This window comes from Sporothrix schenckii, assembly GCF_000961545.1.
Source record: "Sporothrix schenckii 1099-18 chromosome Unknown Cont48, whole genome shotgun sequence".
Lineage (NCBI taxonomy): Eukaryota > Fungi > Ascomycota > Sordariomycetes > Ophiostomatales > Ophiostomataceae > Sporothrix > Sporothrix schenckii.
This window is the reverse complement of record NW_015971149.1, coordinates 1,179,878-1,200,238: the sequence shown is the minus strand read 5'-3', so window position 1 is coordinate 1,200,238 and position 20,361 is coordinate 1,179,878. Positions and strand designations below refer to the sequence as shown.

At 52.9% G+C, this 20,361-nt stretch overlaps 8 protein-coding genes across 8 annotated transcripts; 5 read left to right on the top strand and 3 right to left on the bottom strand.

Moving 5' to 3' along the window:
• Positions 1-703: 703 nt before the first annotated feature.
• Positions 704-925, bottom strand: SPSK_10980 (uncharacterized protein; the record flags this gene model as incomplete). Its single annotated transcript, XM_016737201.1, has 1 exon — positions 704-925. The coding sequence occupies one exon, from the start codon at positions 923-925 to the stop codon at positions 704-706; it is 222 nt and encodes a 73-aa protein (XP_016584238.1).
• A 585-nt stretch (positions 926-1,510) lies between these two features.
• Positions 1,511-2,378, top strand: SPSK_00872 (adenine phosphoribosyltransferase; the record flags this gene model as incomplete). Its single annotated transcript, XM_016727818.1, has 2 exons — positions 1,511-2,066; positions 2,230-2,378. The coding sequence occupies 2 exons, from the start codon at positions 1,511-1,513 to the stop codon at positions 2,376-2,378; spliced, it is 705 nt and encodes a 234-aa protein (XP_016584237.1).
• Positions 2,379-4,956: 2,578 nt separating this feature from the next.
• SPSK_00799 (D-lactate dehydrogenase) lies at positions 4,957-6,348 on the top strand (the record flags this gene model as incomplete). The annotated part of the gene is made up of 1 exon (XM_016727747.1): positions 4,957-6,348. One exon carries the CDS (start codon positions 4,957-4,959, stop codon positions 6,346-6,348), a length of 1,392 nt encoding a protein of 463 aa, XP_016584236.1.
• Positions 6,349-6,814: 466 nt separating this feature from the next.
• SPSK_00913 (uncharacterized protein) lies at positions 6,815-7,363 on the top strand (the record flags this gene model as incomplete). Its single annotated transcript, XM_016727855.1, has 1 exon — positions 6,815-7,363. One exon carries the CDS (start codon positions 6,815-6,817, stop codon positions 7,361-7,363), a length of 549 nt encoding a protein of 182 aa, XP_016584235.1.
• Positions 7,364-7,559: 196 nt separating this feature from the next.
• Positions 7,560-8,326, bottom strand: SPSK_00885 (endo-1,4-beta-xylanase; the record flags this gene model as incomplete). Its single annotated transcript, XM_016727831.1, has 2 exons — positions 7,560-7,971; positions 8,070-8,326. 2 exons carry the CDS (start codon positions 8,324-8,326, stop codon positions 7,560-7,562), a joined length of 669 nt encoding a protein of 222 aa, XP_016584234.1.
• A 4,041-nt stretch (positions 8,327-12,367) lies between these two features.
• On the top strand, positions 12,368-12,592 carry SPSK_00964 (uncharacterized protein; the record flags this gene model as incomplete). Its single annotated transcript, XM_016727903.1, has 1 exon — positions 12,368-12,592. One exon carries the CDS (start codon positions 12,368-12,370, stop codon positions 12,590-12,592), a length of 225 nt encoding a protein of 74 aa, XP_016584233.1.
• A 2,360-nt stretch (positions 12,593-14,952) lies between these two features.
• On the top strand, positions 14,953-16,574 carry SPSK_00774 (uncharacterized protein; the record flags this gene model as incomplete). The annotated part of the gene is made up of 2 exons (XM_016727722.1): positions 14,953-15,587; positions 15,668-16,574. 2 exons carry the CDS (start codon positions 14,953-14,955, stop codon positions 16,572-16,574), a joined length of 1,542 nt encoding a protein of 513 aa, XP_016584232.1.
• Positions 16,575-17,472: 898 nt separating this feature from the next.
• Positions 17,473-20,361, bottom strand: SPSK_00691 (uncharacterized protein; the record flags this gene model as incomplete). Its single annotated transcript, XM_016727641.1, has 2 exons — positions 17,473-19,346; positions 19,452-20,361. The coding sequence occupies 2 exons, from the start codon at positions 20,359-20,361 to the stop codon at positions 17,473-17,475; spliced, it is 2,784 nt and encodes a 927-aa protein (XP_016584231.1).

Sequence of the window (20,361 nt, the reverse complement as noted above, 5' to 3'; positions counted from 1 at the left end):
GATAGGGGTAGAAGAAAGAAAACTCAACAGAGGCAGCCTCACCGCTCCATCTCCATCTCACTTTCCTGTTTGGTGTATTGCGGGCGTAGTTGCCGCATTGGGGGCTTGTAAATTTACTCGTCGGGGAAGGAGTGATGGTGGGTTGCCCGCAGAAAAGCCATTTGCAGCACCACCAATGAGCGACAGTTGCACGCCCAGGCACCACCGCGCCGAGCAGTCGTTTCGCTCGACATCTGCAACCGCTTGTCCACAAAAGAGACAGCGAAAGAAAAACCGCTTCACTCTGAGTTTCCTGGTGGGTCAAGACCACATTCGAGACGAGAGACGAGAGGACTGGTCGGGAGGACGGACTATTGTCATGCTTCAGGGGATGGAGAGTGTGGATTTTTGACGAGTCTGGATCGAAAATAGGAAGGCGCAAACGTGCAAACACAGCTGCGATGGCAAGACCGGGGAACCAGAACAGAAAGCGCAAACGGCGCACCTTTCGAGTTGATAGCCTGATAGGAGAAGATGGAGGACGCTCCTATCGTGGTCTTGCCGTGGGGTGTGTCCGGCCAAAAAGCGGCATTGTAGTCATCCCATCCCACGTTTCCTCCTCCATCCCACTTCGTGATATCTCCAGCGCCGTTTTTGCAGTTACATCCCACACCTCCCTCTCCACACCAGCACCGACCATGCTTCCTTGTTTATCCTCTTGTTGCTATTCCACTGCGTCGACTGCCACTGCAACTGGCCACTTCTCTGCATCGCGGCGACTCGAAGGTCGTCGGAAGGCTGCACCGCCCTCCTTCTCCCGCGTCGGCGTCGCCTTCTTATCCATATGCTGTCTCAGTGGCTCCAGCACGCCGTTTTCCTGCTTCCCCGACGCAAGGCAGCACGTCTGATTACCGCTCGTGGTTAACGAGGTAAAGGGCCAATACATGGCAATGTCTCTCGCTAGATTGTTGCCCTTGCGTTGAATTTCATAGGCCGTTTTTTTCCAGGTTCCATTCTAACAACTGTTTTATTTCGGCCCTAGTACTTCTCATTAATTTATGTCTGCTTTTATCTTTTATCTTTTTATCTTTTTTTATTCTTTAGTGCCCAGCTGCAATTTTTTTCTTCCTTAGCGTTCACTATTTTCCTTTACACGGCTCCCACTTACGGCACACCCCTCCATTACAGCCTAGCTGTGCTCCAGCCAACGATTTTTTTTCTTTTCTTTTTTTCTCTCGTTCCTCCTCATCCGCTGCCTCGCATAGATTGCACCCTCGTCGACCAGCACCTGTGCACCACCTACATTCTGCGCAGTACAGCGTTTGATTTCCCATCTTGCACCCCTCCGTGCACTGCATCTCTCGTGTTCAACCTCTCACACACTCTTCGTCCCCCTTCCTCTCTCGACTTCACCCCTCCTCCTCGCTGATACCGCCCTTTCGATCGCGTCCACTCCCTTTTTCTTTCCGCTTCCCCTCCCCGCCTCTTTTCTCTCTCGTCTCTTCTTTTTTTTTCCTTTCTCTTCCCCATCATGACCTCCCAGGTCTCTCAGACTGCCCAGAGTCAGGAAACAAGTCCAGACGCCTCCAGACCCGCTGCCACCACCGTCTCCGTTGCCCAAAATGCCTCGGGAGGACAGTCCGCCGCCGCCGCCGCCGCCGCCACCGAACTCGCCAGTACAAAGATAGGCCTATATGATGCCCTCCGGCGCTTCGTCGACTTCCCGATCAAGGGCATCGTCTTCATCGATATCATGCCCATCTTCCTCGACCCTGCTGTCCATGCCAGTCTCCTCCGCGCGCTTGAACTCCAGGCCCTGCACTTTTCACCCGCTGTCACCGCCACCCCCAACACCCCCTGGGTTGACGTCGTCGTCGGTCTTGATGCCCGTGGCTTCCTGTTCGGCCCTGGCCTGGCCCTGCGTCTTGGCGCCGGCTTTGCGCCGGTGCGCAAGCAGGGCAAGCTGCCGGGCTCATGCGTGACGGCCAGCTACGAGAAGGAGTACGGCACCGATTTCTTCCAGATCCAGGAGGATGCCATCAAGCCCGGCCAGAAGGTCCTTGTTGTGGACGACATCATTGCGACGGGTAAGTTGCTACTGTTTTGCGCAATTGATCGCTGTGCGCTCGCGGTTGCGCTCGTTGTTGCGTTGTTTTGCGCTTTGGCGGTCTTAGGGCGCATTTCTGATCCCAACCCCTCGATCACATGCTTTTTTGGGTGCCTCTTCTCCGCTAACGTGCCTCTTTCCAGGCGGATCGGCTGCCGCTGCCGGTGAACTTGTCCGGAAACTCGGCGGTGAGCTCGTCGGCTACATGTTCATTCTGGAGATCTCCTTCCTCAAGGGCCGCGAGAAGCTCGGCGATGTACCTGTGATCACTCTGCTCGAGGAGGCGGAGTAGCCACCGAAGTGCTCTCTTACTTATCCTCGATTTTTTTGCGACTTGCCTCGACATTCCCTCTCTCGCTCGAATCATTTTGTTCTTTTCGCATTTATTTTGAGAAATATGAAAAGCGATACAAAAAAAAAACACTTGAAAATCAACGCCTCGACCGCACTACCGGGTAACTTAGACGACACGACACTCGGGTACCAGGCGTTCAACAAACAATAGACTTCATAAAAGAAAATTCGTTTTTTTTTCTTTTTCCGGCACGTTACGAGCACCATCTATTCCGCTATTGCATCCCTCAAATTATACACAGTACAGCCCCGCTACATTAATACGGCCAGTCTGCATACCATACTACCGAGGGCGACAAACGCCGGCTGCAGAGACGTTTTGCTCCCCCACAAACGCTGCACACGACTTTATCTTGCCCCTCGGGTGCCTGAACGACCTTTGATCTTCAACAAGAGGGGAAATTCCGGGCGTCGCTGGACATATTTGGCTTTTGGGTTGGCAATCTGCTGTTTTCTTTTGCCGCATTTGTATTTTTCTTGATTTTTACGTGTTCATCTGTATGGGTTTCTGCCTTGCTTTTCGTTTTATACGTTGCTTGATCTTTTCCTTCTCCTCACAGGCCCTGCCTCTTCTTCTCGACGCGCATGCAATAACACAGGTTTGTGCTGGCGGGCATTAATTTTAGATAGAGCTCCAAGACGTGTTTTCTGGGTTGGTCTCTGCACTTTGCAGTTCCATTTCTGCACTTGATGCTTGCTGCCTCCTGCTTCGTGCTTCTTGCTCCATGTGTCGTTTCTCGTGTCCCCTTCCTATACCACATGTTGCTATGTTGTGCCACCTGGAGAAACGTGTGCCACCAACCTGCCAACTCCAATCCCAGCTACACGCGTCAACCTGGAATGGGCATGTGTGCGGCATCTGTGCTTTTTGTTTATGTGTTTGTGCTCCTGCGGGATCCCGAGGGACGACGCTTCCGTGCCGAGGACGCACTGTCGCTATCCTTTTCTTCCCTCATCTACTCCCTGGGACAACTTCTGTCTCTCGTGTTCCATCATCCTTTGACATGGTCAGAAGGAACCGGTTGCACAACAGCTCCGATGCGCACGATGACTGTTGTCTCTCTTTCTCCCCCCGCAATAGAACTGCAGTGCAACAGACTTGTCAGTCAGCAAAGGTGCAAACCGGGCTTGCTGTACAACGATATGCACAGTGGTCCACAACACTCAGGTCACTTCTCCGACAGCTGTCTCAGAAACATGACGACCGTGGCCCGTAAAAGACTGGCAATCGCGAGTCTTTGTGAAGTCGCCATGGCATTTTTACCCTGTTTAATGTCGCTCCTATGGCATTTCTTGTGAAAGGATACATTTTTGATAATGAAATCATAATTTGTATTGACAATTATTATTTTCAATAGACGACTGATACGAGACAAAATGAAGATTACTTTAAGAAATTGACCATCTATACATACATATTGAAACTAAACAGCTGTTGTCTTTTGTCGTCTGACATCCTTTCATGGTCCATATCGTCTCTGTTGGCTTGCTGACCACGCAGGAAAATGAAAAGGATAGCCTGCCTGACCTGGTTGGCAATTTGATGAGCCACAACATCATCCATGAAGCCGGCTGCAATTCGCGTCGATTAGCAAAAATACAAGCCGCTGTTTCAAGGTTCGACAAAATCACACTCACTGGAGACAGAGCGTCTTTGCCTGGCGTTGTTGACATTGGTCATCGTCTCTGGTCGTGCTACGCTCCTTCCTATAAGAAAGGTTCCACGGTTCTTGCTTCAGACTGTGTCAGAGATGATTATTATTGTAAGAAAAGCAACCCTCTCCCCGGAGATGTATCGCAACAATGAAATGATCACAGCGACTGGCGGCCCCGAAGTGTCGGCGGCCGCAAAATCTACACCGGCTTATTTTAGTCTTGTTAGCCGGCAATGGCTGCGGTTCTGCCAGCCCACTAGCAAGCAAACCCGGTGGACCGAGACATACTCCCGTTATCTTGACGGCCGGCCCTGAACTGAGTTTTAACTTGGACAACGCCCACGACGCCATTTCTACCAAAACTTCAAGGAAGACTTTTGGTAGTTAATGCGACGAAAGTGAGGACGGTTTGTGGCTTTGGAATCATCCACTCTTGTCTTGCAGTCGTTGTTTCGAGTGGAGACGATCAGAGGGCTGACGGTTAGTGCTGATGCGAGCCATTGCTCACTCCAGTTGACATGTAATTGTCCCGTATTACGCATAGTTCTACCACGTATTACCTCCTGTTATTCGTGTGTTTCCTGATTCCACGCCAATGGAGCCAGACATTGGTGGCCGATGCATGCAATTCAGTATTAGGAAATGAGAGCGCCGGGACCTGGCGTCATTCCGCGTATTGCTGTCACGCTCATTAGGCAGGTGCGAGTCTCTATATCTTCTCGTCGCCGCCTCTTGCCGTTTGGACTTTGTAAATAATTACTTTGACCTTGGTCAACAATATCACGATCGTACCTTCTTCCTAAGAAAGCTTCCCTCCTCCCGATAGCATTCCCCAAGATTACTAATACTTCCCATACAAAAATGGCTCCCGGCAATGCCTCCACCGCGGCCACTCTCGGCGACTACCTTGCGCAATACCCTGCCATTAAATACTACACCCCTAACTCGCCCGATTTTGCTGCTACCAAGGCCGCCTTCATCTCGAAGCCAGCCACCCAGCCCTTTGCCATTGCGCGGCCCCAGTCCGCCGCGGACGTCCAGGCACTCATCCGCTTCTGCGTCGACAACGATGTCGACTTTGTCGTGCGGGTCGGCGGCCACGACACGGCAGGGCGGTCCCAGATCCACGGCGTGCTGACAATTGATTTGCGTGACCTCAACTCGGTCGTGGTCGACGAGGCGTCGAAGACGGTCAAGGTTGGTGGCGGCGCCCTCCTACGTGATGTGTCTAGAGAGCTGGGGAAGTTTGGACTCGCCACGCCCGTTGGCACTGTTGGAAGTGTCGGCTACACGGGCTGGGCCACGCTGGGCGGCTACGGTCCCTTCGCGCCCAAGCACGGCCCCGGCGTCGACCAGATCCTGAGTGTCCGGCTGGTTAATCCTGCCGGCGAGCTGGTCGAGCTGCAGGGCGACGACGAACTGCTTACGGGCCTGCGTGGTGGTGGCGGCATCTTTGGTGTGATTGTCGAGACGACAGCCAAGGCATTCCCCCTCAAGGAGATTGTGGCCGGCATGGTGGTGTCCGACCCGAGCGACCTGCACGGTGCCTGGACAGCATTCTCGGCTGCCTACCAGGGCTGGCGCGAATCGGGCGAGCTGCCTGCCGAGCTGTACCTGCAGCCCTTTGGCGTGTCCTTCCCGGGCGTCGGCCACGTGTTTGCGCTCGGCGTGACATGGGCCGGCGAAGACCATGACGCCGCGAACCAGTGGGTCGACAAGGTCGCGGGCTCGCTTGGCAAGCCCCCCATTGTCAAGCAGGCGGCGCCGACGTCGGTCTATCAGTTCGCCGAGAACAACGAGAAGAACCTGACGTACGGCGTCTATGGCCGTGTGTTCCCATTGAACTTTAAAAAGTACACGCCCGCGATGGCCGCCGTGTTCGCCAAGTACAACGCCAGCCTGCCGACGTCCGAGAGCGCCATTTCCATTCATGCGCTGCGCACACCGCCCGCCAACGAGGCCTCCGTCTTTGGCGCGCGCGAGGACCACGCAATGCTCGAGGTCATTGCGGTGGCCACGGACCCGGCCGACGAACAGAAGGCGGCCGAGTGGGCCAAGGCCTTCGTCCGGGACCTGCGCGCAGCCGATCCAGACAACGTCCTGGAGAGCACGTACGTGTCGCTGGGCGGCGACGACGACTCGGACAACAAGAAGATCTATGGGGCGCAGTACGACCGGCTGGTGGCGTTGAAGAATAAGTACGATCCAAAGAATGTTTTTAAGCATGCCATTCCCAAGCTTGCATCGTATTGAAAGCTGGGGCTGGCGACGGGCTCAATAGGAAAGTTTCTGGGACACGAACACGTCAGAGTTTGTCAAACTTAGGATGAACATGAAATGAAAATTAAATGTGGACTTTGCGATTAAAATGTACGTAAAGTGAACAGATGTAACTGACGGTCAAATACAATCGACCAACCGTTTAAGCTCTCAATAGCCTTGTACCCCGATTTTGTCAGCAACACGACTTGTCGTTACCGCTTTCGGGGCCATTGGGGCAATGGATTTTCCGACTTGTCACTTTAGACGAAAAGGTGGGCTGCATTTATACCGTGGACGGCAACGGGTTGTGCTGCGTCCCAACTCGCCTTTCACGTCTTCGTACGACGTCCCTGATATTGCATATTGTCTACTCGCATCTCATTTACTATTTACTCTCTATTCGCCCACCCATCAGTATCACTCCTTCGTTCCGCCCACAAGGGGACGCAACCCTACTATGGCCACCCCCACCGCCTCTGCCGTCATTTGGCCCACCAAGTTCCTCCCGGGCGCCACGGACAACTACGTCTCCAACGAGGTGTTCGCCGTTGGTCTGACAGCAACTCAAGTCTGGCCTTATTTGGCCGACAGCGCCCATTGGGAGGCGTACTACGACAACATCGGCCAAATCACCCCGCCCGCCGGCGGCTCTCTGTTCATGCCTGCGGCTGTCGGCAGCCACTTCAGCTTTGCCACGTTTGGCTTTCCTCCACTCGACATGGAGCTCGTCGAGTGCGTGCCACCGACGGCCACCACGCCCGGCCGTCTGGCTTGGCACGCCCGGAACGACGGCGATGCGGACTCGGCGATCGAGGTGTACCACGCGTGGATCGTGGAGGATGCGCCGTGGTCGACCAAGGACAAGCCGTTGACGCGGATTCTGACGCAGGAGACGCAGATTGGCAAGCCGGCCGCCCAGCTGGCCAAGGCCCAGCCGAACCCCATGCTCAATGGCCACCAACGCTGGCTCGACGGTCTGGTCAAGTACGCCAAGTCGAAAAACTAGGATGGGGAGTGGTTTGATAATATATATGGATCTAGACCAAAAGAAATAGTTGAATATTTCTGACACTACGAGAGCGTAAAACGAAGATATACAATATGTGCACATCACCAAGCCAACTCTGCCACACGCATTTTTTTTTTCCTTTTCTTCTTTTCTTTTCGCCACCCTTCGCTTCGCTCGTTGAGATTGGGACGTTTTACGTGCTCAGCGTGTACTTGCTGTTGCCGCCGGCGTTGCCCCAGCCCTCCGTCGCCAGCACCTGGTAGTCCATGGAGCCCAGCTTGAGACCCAGCGACGCCCACGCGTCAAAGTGGTTCTTGGTCGTAATCGTACCGCTGCCGGGGCGCGCGGTGCGCCGCTGCGAAATGTACTGCGTAAAGGTCGTCGTGCCCGCAATCGACGGCTGGTTCACCTGGGTGTGCTTCCAAACGTCGTATGTCGACCCGTCGCTCTCGACGGTGCCGACCTTGCTGCCCTGGGCGGAGCCCTTGCCGTCGGACGCGTACTCGGTAATGTAGTACTCGACGAGCGGGTTGCGGGACCAGCCGTAGACGGAGACGAGGACAGTGCCACCGGAGTGGGTGGTGGAGCCGTCAAAGGTGATGTTGCTACAGAGGGATTAGTGATACGGTCGAGCGAAGCGAAAATAGAAAGAACAAGGGACGCGAGGATAGTCCAAGAAAGAGAAAAACAAAGAAAAACTAACCGGGTGGTTCCCGTCTTCCAGCCCTTGCCAACGACGAAATCACCGGCACCAGAAAAGGACACCGAGTAGCCGTTGTTGGTGGGCTGGAAGTTGACGTTGCCTCCCGTCTTGTAGTTCTGGTTGTAGTCCTGACGGGCCTCCAGAGCCGCCTCAGAGGGGCCGATGACAAAGTCAGGCGCGTCGGCCTCAGCCGTGGGGGCAGCCAAGGCGGCCGAGACGGCCGTGGCAGCAAGTGCCAAGTATGTGAGGGCGACCATGTTGGTTAGGTGTTTGGTTATTTTTGAACGAATTGCAAGGTGTTTGTGGACCACGAAAACGATACGACAAGAAGGCAGGACAAGACAAGGCGCCAAGCGGTTCCATTCGGCAGTTTATATAGTTTCCCCGTATTGTCGTGCCCTCCTCCGCATTGTCTCCCTGATCTTCTCGTTTGTCCATTCTTGGCTGTCTTTCATCCTCAGTATTTCCTGTTCTGTCGTTCCCCGCTCATGTGTACGTTTCCCGGCTAAAATAGGGTAGGATCCACCTTATATAAGATCACCATATTCTTCCATGGGTGCCAAAGTATTGCACCCATCCTTGAGATATTATTGTATGGGGTTATATTTGCTCCAGATTAGCACGGGGCGCCCGCTCACTCTCAGAACTACTGTGCAGATCTTCCGTACTTTGGATAAACCTGATCGGAGAAGACCAGTCTCCGAAACGCGGGGAGCCGAACGCCTCCCTTTCTTCCTTTCTTCCTTTTCTTCCTTTTCGTCGATTTTTGTTTGCTATGCTCATATAGTCGGCTTTTTTGGGGCCATTCTAACCCCACAACAGAGGGTATTAGAAGACAATATGGAATAAAGGATGCATCTTTATAAAAGTATAGGAAGTTGTCCGGCGAGCCGAACATTCATGTAGGTTTTCGCAGTTCAAGTGTGCAGTTCGTGATTCAACAATTTATTTACGAATATTGACAAAAATGGTAGGTCAAAGCAACACTTGCGTTTGCTTACCTTTGCCGTTCAGTGCCCACTCCCTGGAAACTTTCTCCCTCATTGCCGTTTATAGTAAATAATAACCATCCTCGACGAATGCCATCTGGCCACACCTCATTTGTTTCTCATATTTCACTAGATGGCATACGGCAGGCTTGTCCGAGAATCCAAAAGCTCACCAGCTCGGCATGGAGGCCCCTGCTTCGGCTCTTATCAGCTTTTATCCAACTGAACGACCCGTAGATGTCCATCCACCATGTCCACATTCCTTTTCTTTTGGCAAACCAACGTTACCAAGGCATCATACGACCAAAAGTCTCATCATCCACTCCGCGGAGGGAGTAAGGACCACGGCTGCCGGTCTAGGCGGACTAAATGCCCGAGGCACCCTGACGGCCACGTGAACGGTTGCCTATGAATACGGAACTAAAATACAACATTTTCTATAGTATGACTTGATTGAGTCGTCCCACCACATTGGAAGAAGGGACGAACTGTTTACAATGCGAATAGCCGTTTAGATTATGTGGCACTTCATTGACTATTACAGTTTCGAAAAGAAGCCGTCCTCTAATGTTCAGTCGTTCCACTTTATTGTATTCTTAAACTCAGCCGACTATATTGTTGAGTAAGACGAGAAAACGGCCATCTCCTCCACACGAGAATTCTCCCGAATGTTGATTTAGGTTGTTTTCAGTTGTCGACTTGTCTGACGAAAAGAAAAGTATGATGATGTAATTCAACCACTTCCTACGTACATACTCCAATTTCGGAGTCGAATATTGACACCTATCTAATGTTTGACTTTTGCAGCCTCCTGTCCTAACCATTACCCGCAGCAGGTTCAGCGCGCGGTCCGATAAAGATACCAACCAGTGGCAGTAGCTCCTGCTTGCGGAATAGCAGCTGCAGTCGACCCGAAGTGGAGGCCATTTCATGGCCGCGTGTTTTCAAGCTTCGAAAGAGTTTGTTCATACGCGCGCGCCGCGAACCCTTAATATATTCTTGGCCTCGGAAAGTACGGACTCTCGTATGGTGGCCGCTTGAGTTGTTCCTCGGAAAATTGCTGCTGCGGCTACGTCCTGGATCATGGCCTTTTGTCCCCGCTCCTCGTCGAACTCATGTTCGCGATCTTCAACGCTTTTTCCTTTCCTATGATGGTGATGATTGTTGCTGCCGGCGTCCCGTTCTTGGCCATGCTCTTCGAAAGACCCTCGTCAAGTTGACTTTGAGTTGGGATGCGGCTGGACTGGGACAAGGACTGGTGCCATCATCGTCGTCGTCGGGCGGTAGCGTCCTTCAAGGCTAATCTTACCACTTGTTCTCAAGCGGCATATACCTCTCTAACTAGTGATATAAGACACGCCCGTCCTCGCTTCCGCACGTCCTTCGCCAGCCCCAACACCTCGTCCTTGAGAGACCTTCTTATCACTGCTTATCCTATCCGTTATCCTCCTCACATTACTCAACGGCACCGGTCTCGTCGACAGCTAGACCCAGTGGCTCGCCACTCTCAGCAGCACCGCGTGACATTTAACAACCAGTGGAACGAACTACACACTGACTGTGTAGGGGGAGGGGAAATGCACAGTAAATAGCAAGTCATACGACGTATTAATTACACTGTATACTGAAGGCTACTACCAGTAACCTAAGCGCCCCTATAAGCCGCTTTCGACATCTAAAGAGTATAATAAGAAATCAACACAATAAATAGTCTGCTAATTTAAAACTAGTTTCAATAAGTATTTTATTGTACGAGTCTCATGATATGTCTATTATCTACAAGGGCAGCGAGTGGTGAAGGCTTGTCTAGACAATGCAGTAATGGAGGAAACTCATTCGCAAAATGAAAAAAGAGATCGGTTTATCAGTGTACAGTAATTTTAGTTCTTGGTATGACGTAGGTAAGAGTTCTTGTTTACTGTTTGCCGGCGCTACCAACCCATACATATACACCCGGAGTATTGTGCCTACCACCGCTTATCATGATACCGCTAGTGTATACCACCGATCAATACCGGGGATATATACCGGGGATGCGAAGGGTACGGCCCGGTTGGCCACGTGTTATTGCCATCGCATCCATCGATAGAATGATATAAAGGTACGCCGGTCGGCATGCCTCTAAGGACTTCCAGCACGGCCGTTCTTGTCTCAATAGGCATCATCTTCGGCCAGGCAAATGCCGACAACGCAGTTGCAGCTACCGTTGCGATTGACCTTATTGAGAGACTACATGACAAACGGACTGCCATCGGGGCTCCATATTTTTTGAGGGCCGTCGAGATCAGATATTCAAAGATCGCAAAGGCCGGTGGCATCTTCTGTTATAGATTAGGTTTGACGGATCGAATGGCTCGTTGCATCCAAGGGTATCTGGTTTTGTTGGGCGCAGTTTCTCACAAGGAACAATATACACAGTTAACGGGGGGCCACATATGACTTTGAGCACCTACTACCATGATAATTTGTAAAATTTGATGTGTACGAGCCGCAAAAAGTTGGAACTCAACGTAGAGCCCAAAATATCCGGCTTGTCTCTGACGACGTGCGTATATGTAGCTGCGTAGTTCGCAACATCAAGCCTCCCACTTAGTTTGGCAGTCTTTTTTCAAAAAAAAAAATCTTTATCCTGCCGAGACTGCCCAGAATGCTACGCACAGTCTTATCAATATCCCTGCAAACAGCTTTCTTTTCGATTTGTTGTGTATCATACACATCCGATGTCTAGATGCCCGACAAATACACCCGGTTTGGCCCCCATTTTCAGAAAATCCTCGAATTTTGTTATCTATGGATTTTGGACATAGTCAACCACAGTAGACAGCCAACTTGACGGTCTGTCTACTGGCCCGGATATACGACCGGCAAACACTCTCCAGTTAGGCGTCCAACATGTTCGGTACAGCATAAAAGGGGGCCTGGTACTATCAGCCTAATTAAAAGTCGCACAATAAGACTGGGTGTATAATAAATACTGTAGTCACCGTGGTCCAGGCCCTGTCCGTCGCATTTCCTATTATTATAGAAGCAACTGTGCCCCAGTCAAGCAGAGGCTGACTGCACTTGACCAAACAAACTCGATAGTACCGATAAATAGTTGGCACTGTATACAACGCCCCTTGTCCCTTCCTCTTTTTTTTTTTTTTGATTTTTTCGACTTCTTGACTTTTTTTATCGCAACTCGCTGTTTCGCTGTTTCACGGTAGATCTTACACATCTTCGCTTTTATTTTATTTTAACCACCTCCATCGTTTGAAAAGACCAGTCAAATTTGCCTCGTTCTGTAGGCAGTAGACGAGCACCACGACCATGTCAAACTCCAGTACTTCGAGCTGCCTGACGAACCTCGTTCCCGACGTCCTACCCATCCCGCGCAACCTTACCTACGCCGTCATCCCTGGCACCAACGCGTCCGATCCGTGGATGGTCGATTGCTGCCACCCTAGTCCCGTGCACGTTGTAAATACCTGCTTGGAATGGTGCCAGCTCAACGGCACGAACGAGCATGACGTCTCAGCGGATTTCAACGATTGAATGATCGCCAGCAAGCGCAACCTTTCGCAGTCCAACGGAGTGCTCATCCACATGGCCGGCACGACGTCAAACTCAATCAATCCTGTCACGTTTGCAGGAATGGCGCTGGTGGCGCTCACAGCTTCAGTTGTGTTGTTTTGATGGTGTCAGTGCTGGGAGCTGGGTTGGATGGTGATTTATATTTTTATTGTATCGGCCTCGTCTTTTGTTCGTTGGATAGTGACTTGAATAATTCGAGGGGAGGGAAGAGTAATGATCACTTATATCGTGAATAATAATATAAGGAAATATTATTATTACATTACTACTACTATACGGCTATCACCGTAAGTTATACCAGTCTACTGTGGGTTCTAAGTGTAGGGAAACCCCTTCTAGACTGAAACCTACACTCCTACGCAGTCCACCATTCGTGACGTCGACGTTCACCGAGCTTAGTCTCACCACCAAGCATATATTACAGTAAGGTAAAACCCTGGTCCGTAGCCTCCCAACTCGCCATCCGCTTCCTCGATCTCATTAATTATTATCAAGTGTACCGTAAGTCTCTACGTCTCAAGGCGGCCGACTCGTATAAACTAACGGATAAGTGTCTTAGCCGACAAAGGCAACGCTAATGCCATGATTGGCCATCTGCTGAGGATTGTTAAGTTAGGTTTGTACAACAAAAACAAAATGACAAGGCAAAGGAGTTACAAATAAACATGATTAAGGGTCTACTCAAGTACAGCACATAGCTAAACGAGATTTGGGCAGCATCACGCGTGCAGTCGTCTGTCGGTGAGCTGATGGGCTGTACGAAAGACTGCTTATGATGGCTGATGCTGATGAAGGTGAACGTGATTTTTCACTTCATTTATTCTTGCTATTCAGGCAATAAAAACATTGTAAATTGTGCGCCGTGTGGTTCCAAAAGGTAAGGGACAAGTCATTCGGACCGGTCGCGCCTTCCATAGTCGGCAAGCCAAAACAAAGAACATTACGACCGTGCCATACACGTGATGCGTCATGTTTTCTCGATTAAGGGGCTTTGATTTCTCTCGAAAATAGTATCCTTGTTTGTCCGTCCTCTTCTCATCGTCGTCGACCACCTCGTCGAGCGGGAATACTGCCGGCTCTCACTTCTCGCCTTCTAACCTCTCAGTCTCTCTCTGCCGCACCATTCGTGTGGTAATGGCTGCCTGCGATGCGGTTGAGTCAATCCGTAGCTTCGGCTTATGGTTGTTTATTGTTGTTGTCCATGATCACTGACGCATTTCTGCACAAGTCATGCCATTCGTCCGTTCGCGTCCAGAAAAGGCCTCCTATTTGACGCTCACAACGTCTTGTGTACACAAGAGGCTCCCCCGCATAAGCCTCACTGTTGCACGAACTGCCCGTGTCCGCTCTTTGCTACCTCGTCGCGGTTTTGCGCTGTTGTCGCGGTTTTGCGCTGTTGTCGCGTCCGAGGATCATGTTCGCTTTGCAGAATTGTTGCCTAGTCGCCTTGTCGCCTTGAATTTTGTGCTTTCTAATCCGTATTTTCTCTGGCGATCGGGGTCGCCTCATCCTGTGGTTGGTCCAGCCGAGTCCGAAGCACTTACGGCCTGTCGCAGTTGCGCGGAGAAGGGTCGGCCGACAGCCCACAGCAAGCACTGAAACGGTGCCACGTCAACGCCGTAAGTTGCAGCTTGGAAAGTTGGGGGCCAGACCATTTTCCCTCTCTTCGCTTTGCCTATGAGCACACAATTGATGAGGTGAAAGGACGCAAAGAGGCTCAAAAAGGCGGACAACGGCAAACACAACCTTCTGCATCGAGGAATCCCCGCAGAAAAAGAGGGTGATGTGATCTATGATTTCACTGGGCAAGGCCGAGGCCGCACCACAACAATCATCATGAAATTCGGAAAGATGTGCACAAAATGAATTGAGGCCAGCCTCGTACCAAATCCCGGGGCTGTCAACGGCTGGAAATAAACAAACGGATACAACGGAGAGGATGATGGAAGGAAGCACTGGATGAAAGCTAGCAAGCCAGACCATGATCAGAATCAAATCAGGAACAGGAACAGGAAGAGGAGAAATCTACAAGATGATGAGGAACGAGGTGAGGCCTACAAGACATGACAACCCGATGCATGCGCCGCAGAAGCCCGCATGGCAACAAAGTAATTGCATTCCTGCTCATCGATTACTTGAGCAAGCTTGGCGAGCGCAGGATATATAACCCGGCATGATCCTCGAGCATCAGTTTGATGAGATCCATCGTCAAGCCTAACCTTGCAAGTACCTACACCCTGGCTTGCCCGTCATACCTTACCACAACCACCGCTATCCACATTCCTTGTTCTTTCACTTCAAACATTTACACAAGTATCAGCATGGCCTCTCCAAACGGCCTCAACGGCACTCTTGCCGTTCTCAATGCACCGTCAAACGGCACATCACCGCCTTCGCCGCCGCTGCAGACCATCGAGCTCAGTGAGAGACTGAGTACACTCCAGCAGAGCATGGAGACTCTCTGGCAGAATCGCAATGTCTTCAAGGACGTCGAAACCGTACTCTCTGACAACAAAAACTGCCAAGGGGCTCTGCGTGCCAGCTTGGAACATTTTCACCAGGTCAAAGCTGAAAACGACAACATGCAGTCTCAAATTGCGTCCCAAGGGACAACCATTCGGAGGCTCGAAGGCCGTGTGGAAGAGCTGCGAAAGAAAGCGGCCATCAAAGACCGTGACCTCAAAAACATCACGGAATCGAATGCCACCTTGAAGTCCGAGGCTACGGAAGAGAAGAAAAAGATTGAAGCCCTCCTTGTGGCCAATGATACACTCACGCGGGACAAGAAATCTCTCGAAGGAAAATTGTCCCAGCAATCAGCCCAACTCGCCAAACTGACTGCCCAAGTCGAAACGCTGAAAACGCAGCACCATGCCAAAGTGGGCGAGCTCAAGAGGCAGCTGGATACGCTCAACGGCTATGCCATCCCGATCCACAACCTGCCTCTGCAAGACGCGTAAGCCCATCCTCTCGATGCCCTTGACCTCCCACAACTCTTCGCCCTCGAACGCACTAACATGCAATTACTTGAATTAGTTCGGCAAAATTGGATTCCATCTTCCAGAGTGCTCATCGCCTTGTCAGCGGTTGTTTCGCCACCGACCTACCGGCCCACGTCTTTGCCCGCGACAGCGATGACTGGAAGGCGTTCACAAGCGCTGTTGGAGACACCAATATACCGCTGCCGCCGTCCAACACTCTTGACGCCAAGCGTATGCGCACAGCTGCCGTCCTGCGCTTCTTGGCCAAAAATGCCGTTGCCAAGCTGTTCCAGCCATTTTACACTCTGGAGCACGGCAGTGAGTTGAGCGACTGGCTCCACGAACGCATCGATGATGACGAGCACCTCAACTTTGTGCGCCGTGTGCTTCTCCGTGCTGAGGCCAGGCCCGCGACCATGGACGGGGTCCAGAACGATCTATTCCACGCAGAGACCCACGCGGCGGCCCGCGCCAAGGCCGTCGGGCGGGCACTCAGTGTCCGGGGTGCTGTCGGAGGTATTCTTTCGCAAGAGGCAAGCGACGCCTTCTTCGTCGCCCTCGGCCGCTGGTGTGCCGAGACTGCTGAGACGTGGCGCACCGACATTCAACCTCTGCGCGACGTCTTCCAGGCCCTCCTTGACCTGGATGACGACGAACTCGAGGTTAACGAGTGGCGTGTCCTGCCGGACACACCGGACAAAGACGATGGAAATGCGCCGTCGCCTGTTCTACCTCTGGACAGCATCAACGACGTCGCTGCCCACGTCTGGCCCCTCTTCATGTCCAACGGTAACGTCGCCCAGTGCGGCTTTGTTGTCACCAAGGCCCAGGTAGCTCGGGCCAAGCTTGAAGTGGGCCAGTTTGCGGCAATGCAGAACAATAGTCGGCGTGTGAACCGAGCCTCTGCTCGGCGGTCCAGCGGCAGCGACAGAATCCCCAGCACCGCGAATCAGAATTTTTGAAGCGGTCCCTCACCGGCAGCATCCGACGGTGGTGGGCGGATAAGGTAGGTGGCAGCGACAGAAGACCTCGGCGGATGCCGGGCGCTTCCGGTGAATACCGGCTGTCAGGACGGATGCAGAATTTGGAGAGACGAAGATGAAGACCAGATTGATTTATTTGTGACATTCATGGCATTTATGACATTACAGAATGATATTACAGAAGAGGCTATTGGATACCCTGCTGGCCAGGCCTGTTCAACAGATACTATGTTTCTCTTTTCTGTTTATTTTGATGCTTACGACGTTTTCTCTACCCGTTATCAGTACGTTATTTTATTTCAATACAAGATTGTTTTACAAATTGAACTAGCTACACTAAGTAAATATAATTGTCCATATTCAATTCTACCATGTCATGAAAAGACTGGCGCTTTTATATGTGTGTACAATACCAGCAGATCGCAAGCCATGACTCAGGCTACTCTTAAGGGTGGGTTAACATAAAGATTGTGGTAATGTTTACCAGTGTCTAGCAAATGTGTTGTGTCTGCGGTCGTACTGTCAAGCTTTGCTCAATCACAAGGAGTGAGCTGAGAATGCACAAAAACGACGGTTTCAATATAGGAAACAAGCCAAGAGACTACCCAGCAATGCAGCGTGTAAAATTATAAATAGAAAAAGAAACGTCAAGAAAGAAACAGTGAAGAACAAATGAGGGATACCTGAAAATCCGCAGGAAAATAAAATCCAACTCGCCGCAGGAACAGCTATGCTACTATGCAAATCCCCCGTCTTATGAATTAATGTGTTCTTTTCTAGTTAAGCCTCCACGGGACCAAAAGAAAATATAAACATGCGTAACATGTAGAGAATCGAAAACAAAATGCGCCACGATAAATCAGACACCGCCCCCAAGTTATTCCTCGGCAACAACTGGCTCCTCAACAGCAGCGGGTTCTACTGAATCGCCCGATGCCTCAACCTTGGCCTCGACGAGGGGCTCGCCAGCCGTGTTAGAGGCAATCGTCTGGGTCTTCTCGGCTGGCTCAGCTGGTTCAGCTGGTTCAGCTGCCTCGGCTGGCTCGGCAGTCTCAGCCTTTGCCTCCTCCTTCGCAGCAGGCTCCTCCCCCTTTTTCTTCTCAACCGCATCAGGCTCAACTGCAGCAGGTTCGTCCTTCTCGGCCTCTGGAATTGATGACGAAATCTTGCCAGACGTGACGATCAGACCGCCATCTTCGGGGTCGATACTGTAGAGGGTTGTGGTTGTGGAAAAGGCCAGGGTCGGTGCGGAGGAAGTGGCAGGGGCTGTCGTCGAAGCAGCGGCAGCGCGCGGGGCGCTTCTCTGGGGGCCACGGGCACGACCTTTGCGGGCATCCACAAGCGGCGCTTTTTCAGCCTCAGGGGCATTCTCAGTCGGCTCCGGGTCATCTTTCTTAGGAGCCTGGGGGCCAATCTTAAGCTTCTTGTTCAGGTCTGACATGAAGTTGGCCTGCAGTTGAGAAATCTTGCCACCAAAAGGACGAGCCGGGACGGCCGGCTTAGACCGGGGAACAGACTCGGGCTCCTGGTCGGCACTGGGCTGCTGGTGGCGGGCCGGGCGAGTGGGAACAACAGGTTTGGGCTTGTCGGAAACCGCGGGCTTGCTAGCATCCTCTTCAGACGAAGCAGTCTTGGGCTTAGGCCGGCTCGGTACGACTGGTGCTGCTTTGTCTGACGAGTCCGTCAGCTTCCGTGCCGGTCTCTGGGGCACGGTGGGCTTTGATACGTCGAGAGGAGAAGATGCCTCCTCTCCCTGTGGGTTCGAGACAACAGTCTGAAGCCGCAGGCTTTCGGGCACATCCTCCCAGACATCACGGCTGGGGAACCGCTGGCCGAGTTGTGGGCGACGGAGGCTGCTGGCGCTGGCGGGGCTGCTGGAGGGCGCGTGGGTGTTGCCCGCCGGGGCAAGAATCTCCTTTTTGGCCAATGGGGACGACGTAGGCCCGCGGGGTTTGCGGTTCTCGGCAAATGCATCGGCTCCCTGTAGCTCCTTCTCGGCGAGCTCCTCCTGTTGCCGAGCGAAAGCCTGGGCAGGGGTCTCACCCTCCCGTGGAGAGTCGGTCGAGGGGCGCTGGGCAACATAGCCCTCCTGGTGCTGCTCAATTGGCATGTCGGGTGTGGACACTTCGGCGGTGTGGTGGGCACTGCTCGGGGCGTCTTCCCAAATGTCGCGGCTGGGGAAACGGGGAGCACCTTCCTCGGTAATCGATTTGGCGGAGACAGAAGCGGCACGGCCGGTCTTGTTGTCGCCGTCCTGGAACAGTGGCTCGTATTCGTCTTCGGCCTTCTCTTCGGCAATGGCGGACTCCTGGGGGATCGACGAAACGCGATAGATGCTGGCAGGGCGACTAGAATGGCGGCTGGAGCCGTCCTCGCCGTCAAACGAGCTAAGGCGGCGCTCAAATGCAGGAACCACGGCGGGTTCGTGCTCGTAGCCGGATGGGTCTTTAGCGACCTCGTCGGGCGCGAGAATAGGTGCTTCACCTTCGTAATCGAAATCGGGCCCCTCGTCTTCGTTGAACATTACACTCTTACGATGGTTGTTGGGGTCATCGACGTGGATGACATTGTTGTCATCATTGGGGGCAGAAAAGGAGATTCCAGGGGTTTCGCCCTTGTCTGCAGCGGAGGATTGGCTGCCGAAACTGTTTGCCTTGCCCTTGAGTGCAACAGATGCGGGGCGGGAAACCGACTCGTCAATAGCCTGCCAACCAACCTGTTCGCTGGGGGTGCCGGCGCTGCCATGCGTCGCTGCAGTAAAATGTTAGCGCCGATACCAACTGTGGCAAGCTGCAAATGCGGGTGCGGGCTATGCGACGTCGCAACTCTTATCAATTTGTGTGCTGTTCAACTTACCAATTCCAGAGCCACGGCTGGCCGTCTCGCGCACAATTTTGTTCAGGTCAGCGCTCGTCATGGAGTAGTCCTGAGCGCGATCGGAGTCGTGGGGGGTGTGCTCCTTCTCAATGAGCTCAGGATGCTTGCCATAGTAAGCCTTCTCCAGTTTGTCGGACGCGATAACACCGTGGCCGTGGAGGCCATAGCTGCCTGGGGGCAGGTCACCGAAACCACGCGCGCTCTTCTTGCGGCTGTGGTTCCGCTTACCGCCATCAGCCATGGCGTCGGGTCCCGGAGAGGGAGCCTGGACATCGCCGGCGTTTGGGTACATGGGGACCTGACGGCCGATCTCCGGGATGCCGTGTTCGTCATCCTCGAGGCCGTCTTCGTTGGACGACAGGTCTTGGCTGGCGGTGCTGGCCTTCTTCTTGGTGTCACCACCGCTGGTGGCCTGGCCAATGCCGAACGAGGCAGCTTTTTCGCTATCAGTGCGGGTGACAGTGGCCACGCGCTGCTTAGCGCTAATGGCAGGCAGCGACGGCTTGGGGGCGTGCAGCTTCACGTCGTCGCCCACGGTACGAGTGTGTTCCGGGGAGGCGGCGCGGCTGCTGCCAGCATGTGACTTGGATGCGCTGAGCTCTTCTGCGACAGCATCGTATTCTATGCCCTCCTGACCGACAGTTGGGAGGTCGACGGAGCCGGCCCGGTCGATGGGATCGGAGGCCAGGTTTGATGAGCCAGGGTTGAAAGTAGCCCGGCTGGGGCTCTTAGAAAGAAGGCTGTCTAATGGCGACGGGGCAAACCGGTCACGGCTAGGCGAAAGAGAGCGGTCGACAGCACGGCGGGCGGGGCGTGGCGGGATCTTGGGCGTGTCTTGGGCCTTGATCGGGCGCGGGGGGACGACCGGTTGTTGTGTTGCGGCAGACAT